General features: G+C 39.6%; 2 protein-coding genes across 3 annotated transcripts in view; both read left to right on the top strand.

Annotated features, from left to right (window-relative positions):
* LOC146965566 (coagulation factor V-like) overlaps positions 1 to 3,158 on the top strand; it is a 37,298-nt gene extending 34,140 nt beyond the window's left edge. The window contains exons 24-25 of the mRNA XM_085765055.1: positions 1,129 to 1,311; positions 2,787 to 3,158. Of these exons, the coding sequence (XP_085621181.1) occupies positions 1,129 to 1,311; positions 2,787 to 2,933 (330 nt within the window). The 3' untranslated portion in view covers positions 2,934 to 3,158. The remainder of the gene's footprint in view (positions 1 to 1,128; positions 1,312 to 2,786) is intronic.
* A 4,228-nt stretch (positions 3,159 to 7,386) lies between these two features.
* On the top strand, positions 7,387 to 17,418 carry rgcc (regulator of cell cycle). Of its 2 annotated transcripts, XM_085766095.1 has the most exons (5): positions 7,387 to 7,692; positions 8,109 to 8,282; positions 12,772 to 12,888; positions 14,159 to 14,221; positions 17,064 to 17,418. In XM_085766095.1, exons 1-5 carry the CDS (start codon positions 7,665 to 7,667, stop codon positions 17,069 to 17,071), a joined length of 390 nt encoding a protein of 129 aa, XP_085622221.1. In that variant the 5' UTR covers positions 7,387 to 7,664; the 3' UTR covers positions 17,072 to 17,418. The 2 variants fall into 2 exon arrangements, with proteins under 2 accessions (XP_085622221.1, XP_085622220.1); XM_085766094.1 differs by lacking the exon at positions 17,064 to 17,418 and having other exon boundaries at positions 14,159 to 14,232.
* Positions 17,419 to 17,787: the final 369 nt, after the last annotated feature.

A 17,787-nucleotide genomic window follows, 5' to 3' on the forward strand; every position in this document is an offset into this window, starting at 1 on the left:
CTACCGTCGTTAGCTTAGCTACCGTCAGCTGTCCCTGTCAGTTGAGCCACTGATGCTTTCTAGACACTGTGATTCCCCCAAACTGAATAAATACCACACATAGCAACACAAAACACACACACAGAAATAGTAATGTTTCTTCAATCATTTCAGATTTGTCTAAACGGTGATAGGGCGTGAAAAATATGATATATAGCTAAACTCTCGTTCGTTACTACTGATCTCATTCAAATGACGTGCTGGTTTTCTACCCGGAAGTAGAATGTAAACAAGAAGGAGATTCGGTCTATAACTTTACCTCTAAAACAACTCTGCGCTTCGTGCACTGGCATGGATAGAGATAGGGGCCCACTGACACTACGAGTGCGCAGGGCCCAGAATTTGGTGCTACACCCCTGCCAGTGTGCAGTAACTGACAAAACGAACGCATTCAAATCTGTGGATTAGAAAAGTAAGATTCGTGTGTGTACTGTACGTTCTCTCTTCTCCAGTGGCGAAAGTAGTCTGCTACGGGCCCCAATGCAAAATGATTGAAATTATTGCTATAACAACAGGGGCCGATGTTAGGGCTTATGTTAGAGTGTATGTTAGAGTGTGTCTATATGGGACAGGCTTTTTTAAATTATTATTCTTAGGCCTATTAATTTCAAACAATTCTGATGCTCAGCAAAGATGGAAAATCTATAACATAATCAAATGGTTCTGTTGTTACTGTTTAAAAGAGTTAGGATAGAAGGGAAGGGTTGGGATGGAGAGCAGCATTCATTTACAAGTTTAATCTGCATCAATTACACTTTTCCTAAATAAATGTGTGCTCCAGCCACAGACTGTACTAGGCTAGCGGCTCTTCCCTTGGCTTTATATTTTTTATTTTTGCGGGGATAAAAAACTGAATGACCAGATATTGAAAGCAAATCCCCATAATCCAGAATAACATCAATGAATTACAGTAATGATGTAAAAGCCAAGATGTTAATACAGTACCACCAATTGATAATTTTATTTTTTGAAATGTTTCATTTACTGTAATTTTTACCAGAGTTCGCCACGGGCCTTTTTTGGCCACGGGCCCTAATGCAACGGCATTACTTGCATTAATGGTACTTTCGCCACTGCTCTTTTCCACAGTACAATAACATGAACCAGTGGCTGCAGGTGGAGCTTCCCCAGGTGAAGAAGATCACAGGTATCATAACACAGGGAGCCAAGTCTCTGGGGAAAGAGATGTACGTCACCACCTACACGCTGCTGTACAGCCACAACGGCATGCACTGGATCCCCTACTCAGACGACGAGGACCTCATGGTCAAGGTGAAGAAACTCTGCAGTGAAATGACACAGTTCTTTGGCTGTTTTTGAAACCACATACTACCGTACTGCCTACTACATACTGCGTTAGTACACTGCAAAAACTCAAAATCTTTCGAAGAATATTTATCTTATTTCTTGTCAAAATGTCTCATTTCTAGTCAAAACTAATCTCTTTCCACTTTAAATAAGACTCATCACCTACAAATTAACTTGTTTTTAGATAATTTCACTTGTTTCAAACTAATTTTCACTTGAAATAAGTAGAAAAATCTGCCAGTGAAAGCAAGTTTTTTGTGCTTGTAATAAGAAAGAAAAACTTGCTCCACTGTCAGATTTTTCTACTTATTTCAAGTGAAAATATGATTGAAATAAGTAAAAAGTGTCTAAAAACAAGCTACTTTTTAATGTGATGAGTCTTATTTTAAGTAGAATGAGATTTGTTTTGAAATGACATTTTGCCTAGAAATAAGACTATAAATATTCTTGGTAAGATTTTGAGTTTTTGCAGTGTATGTTCTGTATACTTCATACTGAATGTGGGATTCAGCAGACCGACACACCGCAGTATGCAGTAGACAAGTTTCCCAGAATGCATTTCGTGGCAACCGGTAGCGGTAGCTGTAAAACAGGCGAAAAGCTGTTTTATTTCCCGCTCTGACGCTGTTATTACGTAACTTTATTAAGTTTTAATATTTTTTCATGCGAGAAAGTAACTGTTAAGATCCCAAATATACGGCCAGTTTATCCAAACGACGGCTGTTTAGAAGTTTGCTCCGATGTTTTCCGGAGAAGTTAAGCTCTGCAGAAGAGCTGCTCGGCCGGCCAACCTCCGCCGTCATCCCGGGGGAGAAAACCATCGCTAATTAACTTACCCGCAGGATTTTAGAGGTTTACCACCGGCTGGTTAAATTATTTTTAGGAGATAAATGTTGGTCTCATTGATGAAATCCAACAATTGTGGCAGTCGCATTAGTTTGTTTGAATGAAAAGTGAAGCTTCCTGTGTGTATTGGACAGAAGAGCAGCGCTGCCTCTGGGCTCTGGAGCCTACGGACACAAACCACCACATTTACATCAATAAATAAATATTTTACAATGAACCGATCAGTCTGCATTAAGTTTTATTTTATTAAACTATAGTTACGGTACACGGCTACACTACCGTCTTTGGTTACGCTCTGGTTGGTTAGACGTCAGGGGAGCATTGCATTGTGGGATACAGTACACAATGTAGACTGGTCAGATGCATACTGGAGATATTTTCCGAATCAGTACGACATCCGGGAACTTTTCGCATACTGCAGATTTTGCTTTTGTTCGCATACTGCATACTACATACTACATTTTGGCCAAATCAGTACGTACTAGCAGTATAGTAGGCGGTTTCGAATACAGCCTTTGACTCTGAAGGACAACGGACTCTAAACAATGTCTCCTTCTCCTTCTCCTTCTCCTCTCTTTCTCATTTAAATCCAGACGTTCACTGGAAACACAAACAACAACGACCATGTGAAGAACTACATCTTCCCTCCCATCTTCTCGCGCTTCATCCGCATCGTCCCCAGAAGCTGGGAGAGCTCCATCACCATGAGGATAGAGCTGCTGGGCTGCGACTTCGAGTGATAGATGTCGGCACACGTCAATAAACACACACGTAAAATATATTAAACCGTCTGCAGGCCCGGGAAAACACACACGTACATTTGTTAAACTCATCATATAACCTGTGAAACTCAACTGCTGCATTAATCTGAGTTCCTGCTGCTGAGAAATTACAGATTTAAACCAAGCAGGATGCAAAAAAAATAATAATTCAGGCTTAAACAAATGAATTCTGTGCAAAATTTGGTATTATATAATTATTTTCTGTGTTTTTAAAGCAGTTTAAAGGCCCAACGACAAAGAAGCATTGTAAATTATGCTATGTATTAGTCCATATACAAATCTTATACACCAATAAGGGACTGGTTTGTGAGCCCTGTTTAGAAAAGTGTGATAAAACTCATCATTAATGCAGCAGGTCTGAGTGATCGTTAGGTTTTTGTCAATAGTTTTGTGTATGTTTAACCTAATATATTGTATTTTATTCCTCAGAAATATATAGAAATGAATGTAAATATGTAAAGTAGACACCATGTAATTTATTTTAAAAATAAATGTGATTACTATTCTTATATATTCAGTGGTGTGTGAGCATGTTAATGACTTAAAGGGATAGTTCAACATTTTGGCAAATTGGCCCATTGCCATACAGTAATCCCTATAGTCATAGCAGTAGGTTCGTTACATTTAATTGTCGGTGCAAGCTATTTTTAGAACGGCAGAGCAGAGCCGTGAGCTGCTCAGAGCTACGCTACGGAGGCTCATTATGGGATTTCTTGGTTTCCCTCATCATCAAACTCATCAAATACACAATCCAACAACTCCACAACGCTCTGGTGGACAAGTTGTGAGCTGCACATTCACCACGCTATGAGATAATAACACAACGTTACCACACAGAGTTGTTTTAGAGGGAAATTCATGCAAAACCGCTGATGCGCGTTGCCTTCAGGGACAGTTTTTCATCAAGCAGTCTCTGCATTTCCCTCTAAAACAACTCTGTCTGGTAACGTTGTGTTATTATCTCATAGCGTGGTGAATGTGCAGCTCACAACTTGTCCACCAGAGCGTTGTGGAGTTGTTGGATTGTGTATTTGATGAGTTTGATGAGGGAAACCAAGAAATCCCATGACCCTCCGTAGCGTAGCTCTGAGCAGCTCACGGCTCTGCTCCGCCGTTCTAAAAATAGCTTGCACCAACAATTAAAGGTAACAAACCTACTGCTATGACTGTAGGGATTATAGCAATGGGGCCAACTTGCCATAACATTGAATGAATGAGAGGCTGGAAGGATGTTGTTGTTTGCCACATACACAGTGCTGGTATCCCAGGTATGAGTATGTGAACACTGATATCTTCTCATGGGGTCTTGAAGGTGTCACTTTTAGCACGGGGCTCTTCTTCCCGTCGTTAAGCAGCACCTCGGCCTCCAGAGTCAACGGACACGTGCAGCTGCAAACACATGGCGTGTTTATCCATTTGCTGCTCGTGTTAAACGCGGCGCTGGAGGTGTGAAAGTCTCAGCGTGGCATCATGTCCTGCTGCATGATACCCCGCTCATCTGTGGGGACAGATTAACTCACAAATTGCTTTATTGGACATTAAGTGGCTGTGGAAGGGGGGGCAGTGGGGAGAACCAGCTGTTTCACTGCAAAAACTCAAATATTACCAACAATATTTGTCTTATTTCTAGTCAAAATGTCATTTCTAGTCAAAACAAATCAAATTATACTCAAAATAAGACTTGTCACATAAAAATGTGCTTGTTTTTAGACACGTTTTACTTATTTCAAGCATATTTTCATTTGAAATAAGTAGAAAAATCTGATAGTGGAGCAAGTTTTTCTTCCTTATTACAAGCACAGAAACTTTTTTTCTACTTAAATTTCAAGTGAAAATTTGTTTGAAACAAGTGAAAATTATCGAAAAACAAGTTAATTTTTTAGGTGATGAGTCTTATTCTAAGTGAAAAGAAATTAGTTTTGACTAGAAATGAGACATTTTGACAAGAAATAAGACAAATATTCTTGGAAAGATTTTGCAGTTTTTACAGTGTTGTGATTTGACCGTGGGGAATAATGGAGGAAAAACAAATGACAGGTCAGTGAACGTAATGGAAAGAAGTCCGTTTGGACAGTGGGGTGAGCCTTAATCCACTGCTTTAGGAGAAATATGCAATGACATGCGTTGACATTTTTCCATTGTATCAACGTCTCCATCAGCAGATGAAGGTCAAACTGCACTGCAAAAACTCAACATCTTTCCAAGAATATTTGTCTTATTTCTTGTCAAAATGTCTCAATTCCAGTCAAAACTAATCTCTTTCCACTTAAAATAAGACTCATCACCTAAAAATTAACTTGTTTTTAGATCATTTTCACTTGTTTCAAACTAATTTTCACTTGAAATAAGTAGAAAAATCTGCCAGTGAAAGCTTTTTTCTTTTTTTTGTGCTTGTAATAAGAAAGAAAAACTTGCTCCACTATCAGATTTTTCTACTTATTTCAAATGAAAATAGACTTGAAATAAGTCAAAAGTGTCTAAAAACAAGCTGCTCTTTATGTATAACTATGTATGTATATGTGTAAATATAATGGGATTTGTTTTGACTAGAAATTACATTTTGACTAGAAATAAGACAAATATTCTTGGTAAGACATTGAGTTTTTGCAGTGTGACTCCAAATTAAACTCCGCCCACTGATGAAGATGATGATTGTTGGTTGAAAGTGTAAAGTTGAAGGTAAAAAAAATATAAAAATAAATTAAAAAAAGTGCTCAAACCATCCATCCACGCAAACAGAAACACCTGCTGCAGCTGTGAGGTTTCACCACCAGGTGTCGCTGCAGCCTAACCTTCAGACTAAACCTCACTCTCATCTCCACCAGCAGCAGCAGCAGCAGCCTGATAACACCACACAGCCAGGATCTCAGCACAAAGACAATGTGACACTTAACTTAAAATATTATATAATATTATATAAATTAGCTTTTTAAATCCTAAATTATCTGAATATATCGGCTCAGTGCAGCCTGGCGATGTGAAGTCCAGAGGCCTCATGGGAAATAAGATGAGCTACTTTCAGTTTCACATGAGACTGATGGAATAAAGGTTTGTGTGTAAATCCTTCCAAACCAGATGCTGAAATGTTTTGTATTCCACATCATTAATTCCTATTCATTTGGAAATAAACCTTACCATACTGAAAATGTGCTTCTAAAATGTGCTGAAGATGACGTCACATAATCAATCAACCACTAAATCAAAGGTTATTTGTGTGGCCACAGGTCAAAGAGCCTCAACCATGACTGAGTATAACTGATCTTAGAAGATAAAACGAAACAACACTAGAACTGATGATAAAATGAATAAAATATCATTTAAAACTTGAATAGTTCCAAAAAAGTAAGTGAATAAACTAAGTAGCCTGTTAATAAATGAGTCAAAATCACATTTTAATGAAAGCTGAGGTGGATTTCTGTAAAGTAGGCCTATGACTCCATATACAGTAAGTGGTGGACAGTAACAGAGTAAATTTACTTGAGTACTGTACTTAAGTAGCTACATATCCAGAGGATTTGTACTTTACTTGCGTATTAGATTTCTTTGGTACTCATTACTCTTACTTGAATACATTTCCAAGACAAATATTTTTACTTTTACTCGAGTTAATTGCTAGGAAGGCTGAAAAGTACTGGTTACTTTCAGGTCTTTTTCTAAAATCCTATTGGACACAAGCTGTGTTTGTCAGAGAAGGAAACCCTAACCCCTAAAAGCAGCACATCAGTGCAGCTGCTTTCAAAGAGTTCATTATCAGAAACAAGAGTTAAAAGCTCCTTACATTCATTTAGAAACAATTAGAGTCATTCATTGATGTGAAAAATAAGAAATTTACTCTTACTCTTACTTTTACTTAAAGTAAATTTAAAAGCATGTAGCCTACTTTTGGATAGTTAAGCACCTTTAAAAGCAAGTACTTTTTTACTCTTACTGGAGTAACATGTCGACTTAGCTACTTTTACTTGTAACGGAGTAAATTTTGACCAGTAGTATTTGTACTCTTACTCAAGTAGCCTACTGGGGTCGAGTACTCTGTCCATCTCTAAGTTATAAATATACACATCATCTATAGGATCATATTAATATCATATCTATCATAGTGTTTCCGACAGCGTGTCAGTGAGATACAGTCATGTCTTTATAAATGAGGTCTGTCATGATCTGCCCGGTGACATGGGTCATTATCAGAAATACACACACACACACACACACACACACACACACACACACACACACACACACACACACACACACACACACACTCCGCCCGGCTTGTTTACAAACACACTTTTATGAGCGAGACGTCAGAGGAGTGTAACTTCAACCGGGAAAACTTTTATTGGCCACTGCACTGACTCACACACACAAACACATATATATAGAACATACACACACAGAGACACACACACACACACACACACACACGCACACACACACTGACCCCTCCCAGCTGCGGTCTCGCGCCGTCCCCGCCCACTCTGAGCAGCGCTGGTTAAAAGCGGGAGTGTTCGGCTGCAGGGTTTAGTTCAGGAGCTGGAGGAGAGTGGGACAGAGCAGGACTTTACACACCGACAGGACTAAAACTCACTCTGGATCTACAGAGAGACAAACAAGAAAAATAATAAGAAAAAAGAAAGGAAAAAAAAGGAAAAAACATTTTCATCTCATCATCTCAACCTGGCTCCTGGAATCATGAAGTCTCCACAGCTTAAAGCTCAAGGTAAGAGCTCATCATCATCATCTAACCCTCTTTTAATTAATAATCAAACCTTTTCATAAATGTCAGCATAGTTTAAAAGTTAAAAAACTATATTTTAATATTTTAATAGGAAATATGATCTATATGTAGGCCTATAGCTACTCATTTTTACTATTTTAGGCTATGTCTTGCTGTTGAATGATGTTTATTGTGCAGCTGAGAAACTGAATTTCCATCTATCTATCTATCTATCTATCTATCTATCTATCTATCTATCTATCTATCTATCTATCTATCTATCTATCTATCTATCTATCTATCTATCTATCTATCTGTTTATTATGATTATGCATTTAATGGCGTTATGAATCACGTTTATATTGTGTTCAATATATATTAATATAGGCTATATTTTACTGTTTCGCTCGTCGTTGCAGCGAAGTTCGCGGACGAAGAGGACCTGACCGACGTCCTGTGCGAGTTCGACGCGGTGATCGAAGACTTCACGTCGCCGGTGGAGAAGCGTCACTTCCGGTACGACGAACACCTGAAGACGATGAAGAGGAGGAGCAGCGCGAGCGTCAGCGACAGCGGCATCAGCGACACAGAGAGTAAGCAGCAGCAGAGTGTGTGTGTGTGTGTGTGTGTGTGTGTGTGTGTGTGTGTGTGTGTGTGTGTGTGTGTGTGATGGTGAATGTGTGTGTGGATCTATTATGGGATAGTAGAGGAGGAGGCATCGATATATGGAAAAAAAAAAAATCTTCTTAAGTGTCATTTTTCCCCTTAACTTCAGTCTTAAGAAGAAAAAAAGAGATGTCATATTCTCCAAAGAAGTTATAGGCTAAAGTATTTTCCCAACTTTCTTCTTAAGTTTCTTCTTAAGAATAAATGGTATTTAGTTCTCAAATTTGTTCTTTTTTCTTTTTTCTTAACTTTAAGACAACCTCTACCTGTCTTAAAATTCCTACGGTGGATAGGTAAACCTCTAATATCACCTTTTTGAACACATTTTAGACAAGTTGAGACTAGAAGGTCATGTAAATATATTTTGTAATTAATTACACAAAGAGCCTGTTAACTGTTAGTTAGCATGTGAGTTAACTGTCCCTCCCACCGCCAACACAGCTTCAGCCACTTTGGCTATTAATTTTCCCCAGTAGTATTTTTGTTCATACATTAGTAATTTCATCCACCATAACCTCAAGCTCCTGCCTTGAAAAGTTTCTGCATCTCTGTTTATCCTTCATGGTTAGTGAGTGAGCGACGATTAAGACACAAACTAGGCCTATATGTTGCTTATTGGCATTGGCAAGTGCAATGCAGTGACGTATTTTAAGAAGTTCTTACAGTAAGTAGGAAAAATAAGAAATTCAGTTCTTTCTTACAAACTTCTTAACTTTCTTATTGAGACATTTCTTTCTTACTGTAAGAACATATTGGTGAATCCAGCCCCTGGTTCTGTAGAAGTAGGCTACACTGCAAAAACTCAAAATCTTTCCAAGAATATTTGTCTTATTTCTTGTCAAAATGTCTCACTTGTAGTCAAAACTAATCTCTTTCCACTTTAAATAAGACTCATCGACTAAAAATGAACTTGTTTTTAGATAGTTTTCACTTGTTTCAAACTAATTTTCACTTGAAATAAGTAGAAAAATCTGCCAGTGAAAGCAGGTTTTTTGTGCTTGTAATAAGAAAGAAAAACTTGCTCCACTATCAATTTTTTCTACTTATTTCAAGTAAAAAAAATGCTTGAAAGAAGTAAAAAGTGTCTAAAAACAAGCTGCTTTTTATGTGATGAGTCTTATTTTAAGTAGAATGAGATTAGTTTTGAGTAGAAATAAGACAAATATTCTTGGTAAGATTTTGAGTTTTTGCAGTGTAGTTGTAGGACTTTCCCTCCACTTTTCTTTTTCAGAAGCTGCTCTGTATCTTATCACGTAGCATCAGTAGCTGGTTAACTGTTGCACATGCGAGGCAATGCGGCTCACGCTCACGCACAGACACGCAATCACCCAGAGAGATAAAGAGCGAGCGCGCCAGAGAGACAGAGAGAGATCCTTGATGGCGGTCCAGAGATCTGCTGCTCAGATTGAGCTGCTGCTGCTGCTGCTGCTGCTGCACATCTTGGCTCACCTGCAGCCAACATATTGTGGCTACGTCTCTTAAAACGTTTTACTGTCAGATGTTAACTCTTATTACTCTACCATACACCCCCCACCCCCACCCCTATAGCCCCGCCCCCAAACCCCCCTCAGGCTGCTGGAGCTTACGTAAACCCCACAGCAGAGAGAGAGGAGGGAAAACATGTTTCTGATGACAGAGGAGAGACACAGAGCTGCATGCAGACTCATTTAGTTGTTATATATTACAGGGATAGTTCACCCATAAGTGAAATTTCACTCATTACAGTATCTCCTCCCCCTCATGTTGACTAAGGGCTGGGAGAAGTTTCAGAGTCCTCCGTGGCTTCTCTGAGTTACAGGGGGTCTCGGCGTAGCAGTGCATGTCCATATAACGGTTGCAAATGGATACCAACTGTCTTTGTAACAAAAAGACACACCAAAAAACATCCAAATAACTCCATGCTGCTCGTATGTAATGTCCGTCTTGTATTGAAGCCCCGAAATGCGAAAGTGTCCTGAAAAAAAAAAGTATGTTCGTAGTGGAAATAATGAAAGTAATGGCAAACAAACACTGCATATCTCCAAAATCAGGCAGGTTTCCAGGATGCCAAGTAGTCTATTCATTGTAATGTAACAAGTGCTGATGAGAACCGGTGTCAAAAAGGAAAAAGGAAGGAGAAAAAAAACAATCGATCACGGACTTCATGATCGATTTTCCATGGCAACGAACGTCGATTTTTTTGGGTCAGCCCTACTGTCCTCTTCCCAGTTCGTCCAAATTTGACGAACCGGGAAGAGGAGCTTCGAGAAGCTTCTGCTACAAAACAAGCTTGAAACATAGACTTATTTCATTTTTTTCGGGACAATTTTGCATTTTGGGGCTTCAATACAAGACGGACATTACATACGAGCAGCATGGAGGTATTTGGATGTTTTTTGGTGTGTCTTTTTGTTACGAAGACAGTTGGTATCCATTTGCAACCGTCATATGGACATGCACTGCTACGCCGAGACCCCCTGTAACTCAGAGAAGCCACGGAGGACTCTGAAACTTCTCCCAGCCCTTAGTCCACATGAGGGGGAGGAGATAATGAGTTAGAAATTTCAATTTTGGGTGAACTATCCCTTTAAAACATGTGGACAGAGTGTGTGTGTGTGTGGGTAAAGGTGCTGCGTCTTCTGCGTCCTGTTATAACGCTCCGTCCTAACGAGGCGGAGAGAGGATGAGATTCCTGCCCGGGCGGCGTCCTCTCCATGGCGCTGGCGGGAACAAGAGGCCTGTCGACCTATTGTGCTGCAGCCTGATGGATGGATGGACGGACGCTGATGAATGAGTGAAACAAAGGGAGAGGAAACAGAGAGAGAGAAGGAGGGAGAGAAGGAGGGAGGGAGCTGATGACAGAGGAAGAGAAATGAGACAGTTTCAAGTCAAACTCAGTGTGTGTGTGGCGTCTTCTGTCTCACCCTGTGTGTTCAGTGCTGAGTGGTGGAGAGCTGGTGAAGTGGTCGACATCTGAGACGCTGTTGAGAGGATCGGGCTGCTGCTTAAAGGGATAGTTCAATCAATCAACATTTTCTGCAAATTGGCCCATTGCCATAACCCCTATAGTCATAGCAGTAGGTTCGTTACCTTTAATTGTCGGTGCAAGCTGTTTTTAGAACGGCGGAGCAGAGCCGTGAGCTGCTCAGAGCTACGCTACGGAGGCTCATGGGACACTGCAAAAACTCAAAATCTTTCCAAGAATATTTGTCTTCTTTCTTGTCAAAATGTCTCATTTCTAGTCAAAACTAATCTCTTTCCACTTTAAATAAGACTCATCACCTAAAAATTAACTTGTTTTTAGATCATTTTCACTTGTTTCAAACTAATTTTCACTTGAAATAAGTAAAAATATCTGCCAGTGAAAGCAAGTTTTTTGCGCTTGAGCAGAGCCGCGAGCTGCTCAGAGCTACGCTACAGAGGAGGCTCATTATGGGATCTCTTTTGGGAGTTTCCCTCATCAAACTCATCAAATACACAATCCAACAACTCCACAACGCTCTGGTGGACAAGTTGTGAGCTGCACATTCACCACGCTATGAGATAATAACACAACGTTACCAGACAGAGTTGTTTTAGAGGGAAATTCATGCAAAACCACTGATGCGCGTTGCCTTCAGGGACAGTTTTTCATCATCAGTCTCTGCATTTCCCTCTAAAACAACTCTGTGTGGTAACGTTGTGTTATTATCTCATAGCGTGGTGAATGTGCAGCTCACAACTTGTCCACCAGAGCGTTGTGGAGTTGTTGGATTGTGTATTTGATGAGTTTGATGAGGGAAACTCCCAAAAGAAATCCCATAATGAGCCTCCGTAGTGTAGCTCTGAGCAGCTCACGGCTCTGCTCCGCCATTCTAAAAATAGCTTGCACCGACAATTAAAGGTAACGAACCTACTGCTATGACTATAGGGGTTATGGCAATGGGGCCAATTTGCCAAAATGCTGAACTATCCCTTTAAATGATAAAAAAGAATCCAAACAAATCTAATTAAATCGTGCAGGAAAATAAGTTTTATGGTGGTTTATGGTGACTGTAATTATCATCTGAGATCTCCATAACGATCGGTGTGTGGAGAGACCCTGAACGCATCACGGATAAATCTTCTCTGTGATGCAGCCGTTGTGTGTGTGTGTGTGCGTGTGTGTGTGTGTGTGTGTGATGGAGGAAAAGGTGTCATTACAGGAGAATGCAGTGATTACACACTGAATCTGCTCCACTGACACACATCGCATTCATGTGCACCAGTGTGTGTGTGTGTGTGTGTCTGTGTCTGTGTGTGTGTGTGTGTGTGTGTGTCTGTGTGTGTGTGTGTGTGTGTGTGTGTGTGTGTGTGTGTGTGTTTGTGTGTGTGTGTGTGTGTGTGTGTGCATGGAAAAGTGAGCATTCCCTCCTAATCTAATTAGTGTGTGTTATCCTCTCTCTCTCTGTCTGACAGGTGGCGACTCTCTCAACAGAAACAGCTTCAGCTTCAGCGACGAGCGGCTCAACTCCCCCACCGTCTTCTCCCCCACCTCCCCCGCCTCGCCCCCCCCTCTGATGATGTCACCAAAACGTGAGTGCCAATATTTATAATATTATAAACCCAGACCTCCTTCCATGACGAGTCAGCTAGCTTCCTGTATGACGTCACGTGGGTCTTTTTAGGAGACTATAGCAGCAGCTTTGAGTGTACACTGCAAAAACTCAAACATCTTACCAAGAATATTTGTCTTATTTCTAGTCAAAATGTCATTTCTAGTCAAAACTAATCTCATTCTAGTTAAAATAAGACTCATCACATAAAAAGTAGCTTGTTTTTAGACACTTTTTACTTGTTTCAAGCAGATTTTCCACTTGAAATAAGTAGAAAAATCTGATAGTGGATAAAGTTTTTCTTTCTTATTACAAGCACAAAAAACCTCATTATAAAACAAATCTCATTATACCTAAAATATGTATATTTATAGTATACATACAAGTTATACATAAAAAAAAGTAGTCTATTTTCACTTGAAATAAGTAGAAAAATCTGATAGTGGAGCAAGTTTTTCTTTCTTATTACAAGCACAAGAAACTTGCTTTCACTGGCAGATTTTTCTACTTATTTCAAGTGAAAATTTGTTTGAAACAAGTGGCCACGCCCATTTAGAGAGACAGGAAGTGTAACCATTTCTATCATTGGAGCAGCCGCTCATGGAGTATCTTGGTAAATAGAGTATCTTTGACTTTACACACTACACTACAAAAACTCCAAGAGTCTTATTTCTTGTCAAAATGTCTCATTTCTAGTCAAAACTAATCTCTTTCCACTTAACTAAATGAGACTCATCACCTAAATATCTACTTATTTTTAGATCATTTTCACTTGTTTCAGACTAATTTTCATTTAAAATAAGTAGAAAAATCTGCCAGTGAAAGGAAGTTTCTTGTGTTTGTAATAAGAAAGAAAAACTTGCTCCACTATCAGATTTTTCTACTTATTTCAAGTGAAAATATGCTTGAAAGAAGTAAAAAGTGTCTAAAAACAAGCTACTTTTTTATGTACAACTTGTATGTATACTATAAATATACATATTTTAGGTATAATGAGATTAGTTTTGACTAGAAATAAGACAAATATTCTTGGTAAAAGTTTGAGTTTTTGCAGTGCACACCATTCTGACTGTAGTGTAGCTCAGTGCTAATGAGACAAATGGGTCAAAGTGGTGAGACAATAGAACCAGAACCAGAACTTCCTGTGTGTTGTCCAACCTGTGATTACAGCTGCAACACAAAGTCTTACTCTCTCTCTTTCTCTCTCTCTGTCTCTCTCTCTCTTTCTCTCTCTCCCTCTCTCTCTGCAGCCAAGCTGGGCGACACCAAAGAGCTGGAGGACTTCATCGCCGACCTTGACAAGACGTTAGAGAGTGAGTGTTAATGTGAGCTCAGCTGTCAGCGCCCGTTACTCTGGATTAGCATCTAGTCTAGTCCCTTTTAAAGGGATAGTTCAGCATTTTGGCAAATTCGTCTATCGCCATAACCCCTATAGTCAGTAGTAGCAGTAGGTTCATTATCACCTTTAATTATCGGTGCATGTTGTTTTGAGAACGGCGGTGCAGAGCTGTGAGCTGCTCAGAGCTACGCTACGCTACGGCATTATGGGATTTCTTGGTTTCCCTCATCAAACTCATCAAATACACAATCCAACAACTCCACAACGCTCTGGTGGACAAGTTGTGAGCTGCACATTCACCACGCTATGAGATAATAACACAACGTTACCAGACAGAGTTGTTGTAGAGGGAAATTCATGCAAAACCACTGATGCGCGTTGCCTTCAGGGACAGTTTTTCATCAACAGTCTCTGTATTTCCCTCTAAAACAACTCTGTCTGGTAACGTTGTGTTATTATCTCATAGCGTGGTGAATGTGCAGCTCACAACTTGTCCACCAGAGCGTTGTGGAGTTGTTGGATTGTGTATTTGATGAGTTTGATGAGGGACAGGTTGACCTGTACCGTTCACCTCCATTGTGCCACTGTAAAAACTCAAAATCTTACCAAGAATATTTGTCTAATTTCTAGTCAAAATGTAATTTCTTGTCAAAACAAATTTCATTATACTTAAAATAAGACTCATCACATTAAAAAGTAGCTTGTTTTTAGACACTTTTGACTTATTTCAAGTGAAAATTAGTTTGAAACAAGTGAAAATGATCTAAAAACAAGTTCATTTTTAGGTGATGAGTCTTATTTTAAGTGAAAAGAGATTAGTTTTGACTAGAAATTAGACATTTTGACAAGAAATAAGACAAATATTCTTGGAAAGATTTTGAGTTTTTGCAGTGTGTGTTCACTGAGCAGCTCACGTCTCTGCTCCGCCGATCTCAAAACAACATGCACCGATAATTAAAGGTAATAATGAACCTGCTGCTACGACTATAGGGATTATGGAGAGACACAATGATGCTGACGACGTGTCAGGAAGTGTAGAGGAGCCGAGGACCACGAGGCCTGAGTGGAGAGACAGGATCGGTTTTCACTCTCTGTCACTCAGTCAGCTTTAAAAAGAAAAACCTAAGTGCTGCTTGCAACACTGTCAATTAGCACACACCACAGCACAGCACAGCACAGCACACAGCTCTGTCCCATCCTATTCTCTCTCTCTCTACATATATATAGCACATACATGAGTGTAGTGTAACCTGAGCAGCCCACAGAGCATCATGGGTAATAGACATCCACGGCTAATCTGTGTCGGAGCCTCTTTCTTTCTCTCTTTCTTTCTTTCTTTTTTAACTACGGGGCCCGGCGTGAGTGTTGGAACTTGCATCGGAGCAGCAGCAGGAATGTGCGCTGGTGCAAACCGGAGCTGAAACTGAAGTCACACTGTAAATGTCAGGAATGGAATGAGACAGACAGAAAGAAAGAAAGAAAGAAAGAAAGAAAGAAAGAAAGAAAGAAAGAAAGAAAGAAAGAAAGAAAGAAAGAAAGAAAGAAAGTGGGAGTCGAGGCATTTTCCTTATTTCCATGTTGTGAGGGTCTAAGTGCAGAGGTGTTACACTGCAAAAACTCAAAATCTTACCAAAAATATTTGTCTAATTTCTAGTCAAAATGTCTCATTTCTAGTCAAAACAAATCTCATTATACTTAAAATAAGACTCATCACATAAAAGTAGCTTATTTTTAGACACTTTTTACTTCTTTCAAGGAGATTTTCACTTGAAATAAGTAGAAAAATCTGATAGTGGAACAAGTTTTTCTTTCTTATTACAAGCACAAAGAACTTCCTTTCACTGGCAGATTTTTCTACTTATTTTAAGTGAAAATTAGTTTGAAACAAGTGAAAATGATCTAAAAACAAGTTCATTTTTAGGTAATGAGTCTTATCTTAAGTGGACAAGAAATAAGACAAATATTCTTGGAAAGATTTGGAGTTTTTGCGGTGTAAACTCATTTTAGTTCAGGCGGCTCATTCAATTGGGCCAGACGGGTAAAATAATAAAATAATAACCTATAAATAACAAGTACTCTAAGCCTTTCCCTTTGTTTTAGTGCAAACAATTACCTAATTAAGATGTTTACAGTCGATTAATTATCCTTCTACATCCCAAAAACAACACGCTTGACCTCCAAAAATATAAATTGGTGCTGGATCCTCAAACCAAAGTCCATACAGTACAGTACGGCACTCCAAATTTAAATATTTTATAATGACATGAACGTTGAAGAAGGGATTTCCCCAAAACAAAAAACATCCAAATACCTCCATGCTGCTCGTATGTAATGTCCGTCTTGTATTGAAGCCCCGAAATGTGAAATTGTCCTGAAAAATATTAAATAAGTCTATATTTCAAGCTTGAAATATTACATACGAGCAGCATGGAGGTATTTGGATGTTTTTTGGTGTGTCTTTTTGTTACCAAGACAGTTGGTATCCATTTGGAACCGTTATAATAATGGACATGCACTGCTACGCCGAGACCCCCTGTAACTCAGAGAAGCCACGGAGGACTCTGAAACTTCTCCCAGCCCTTAGTCCACATGAGGGGGAGGAGATAATGAGTTAGAAATTTCAATTTTGGGTGAACTATCCCGTTAATTCCCATGGAATTTTGCAACCCTAGCCATGCAGAATGTTTATTAGGACCACCACTGCCGCCGCCGCCACCAACAGTGTTTACGATGATCAGTCTGTGGAGTAGAAATAGAAGCCGTGACCTGGGAGTCCTGGTCTAATCAGGTCTGTCTGTGTCTCTGTCTCTCCTCAGGCATGTGACACCGAGGCTCGCAGTCGACCGGGAGCGAAGCCATGAGAGAGGGAACGAGGGAACGAGGGAGAGAGGGAGGGAGAGAGGGATGCACCTGCCTCCTCACATTGAAAAGCAGCCAACAGGATGCAGCTGGATGGCACCGCGACTGCCAAGCGACGTCGGGTCTAGCCAGCTTCCAGCGGCTGCATGCAGCCTACGGACAGCGACAAGAAAGGTCAAAATTAGCATCGGGACAAGAATAAACTCCACAGCAGCAGCAGCAGCAGCAGCAGCAGCCACGAACGAGGTCACAGGCTTCCACGGATGACAACATGGAATATTTACTACAAAGAAAAAGAAAGAGTCACTGGAACATTTATCCCCCCCCCCAGACTCCAACTCCCTCATCCACACTGCAAAAACTCAAAATCTTACCAAGAATATTTGTCTTATTTCTAGTCAAAATGTCATTTCTAGTCAAAACAAATCTCATTCTACTTAAAATGAGACTCATCACATTAAAAAGCAGCTTGTTTTTAGACACTTTTTACTTTTTTCAAGCAGATTTTCAGTTGAAATAAGTAGAAAAATCTGATAGTGGAGCAAGTTTTTCTTTCTTATTACAAGCACATAAAACTTACTTTCACTGGCAGATTTTTCTACTTACTGTATTTCAATTGAAAATTAGTTTGAAACAAGTAAAAAATATCTAAAAACAGGTTAATTCTTAGGTGATGAGTCT

The sequence above is a fragment of the Trachurus japonicus genome, chromosome 21 (assembly GCF_045865225.1).
Source record: "Trachurus japonicus isolate A0001 chromosome 21, Traja_1.0".
NCBI classification, from domain to species: Eukaryota; Metazoa; Chordata; class Actinopteri; order Carangiformes; family Carangidae; genus Trachurus; species Trachurus japonicus.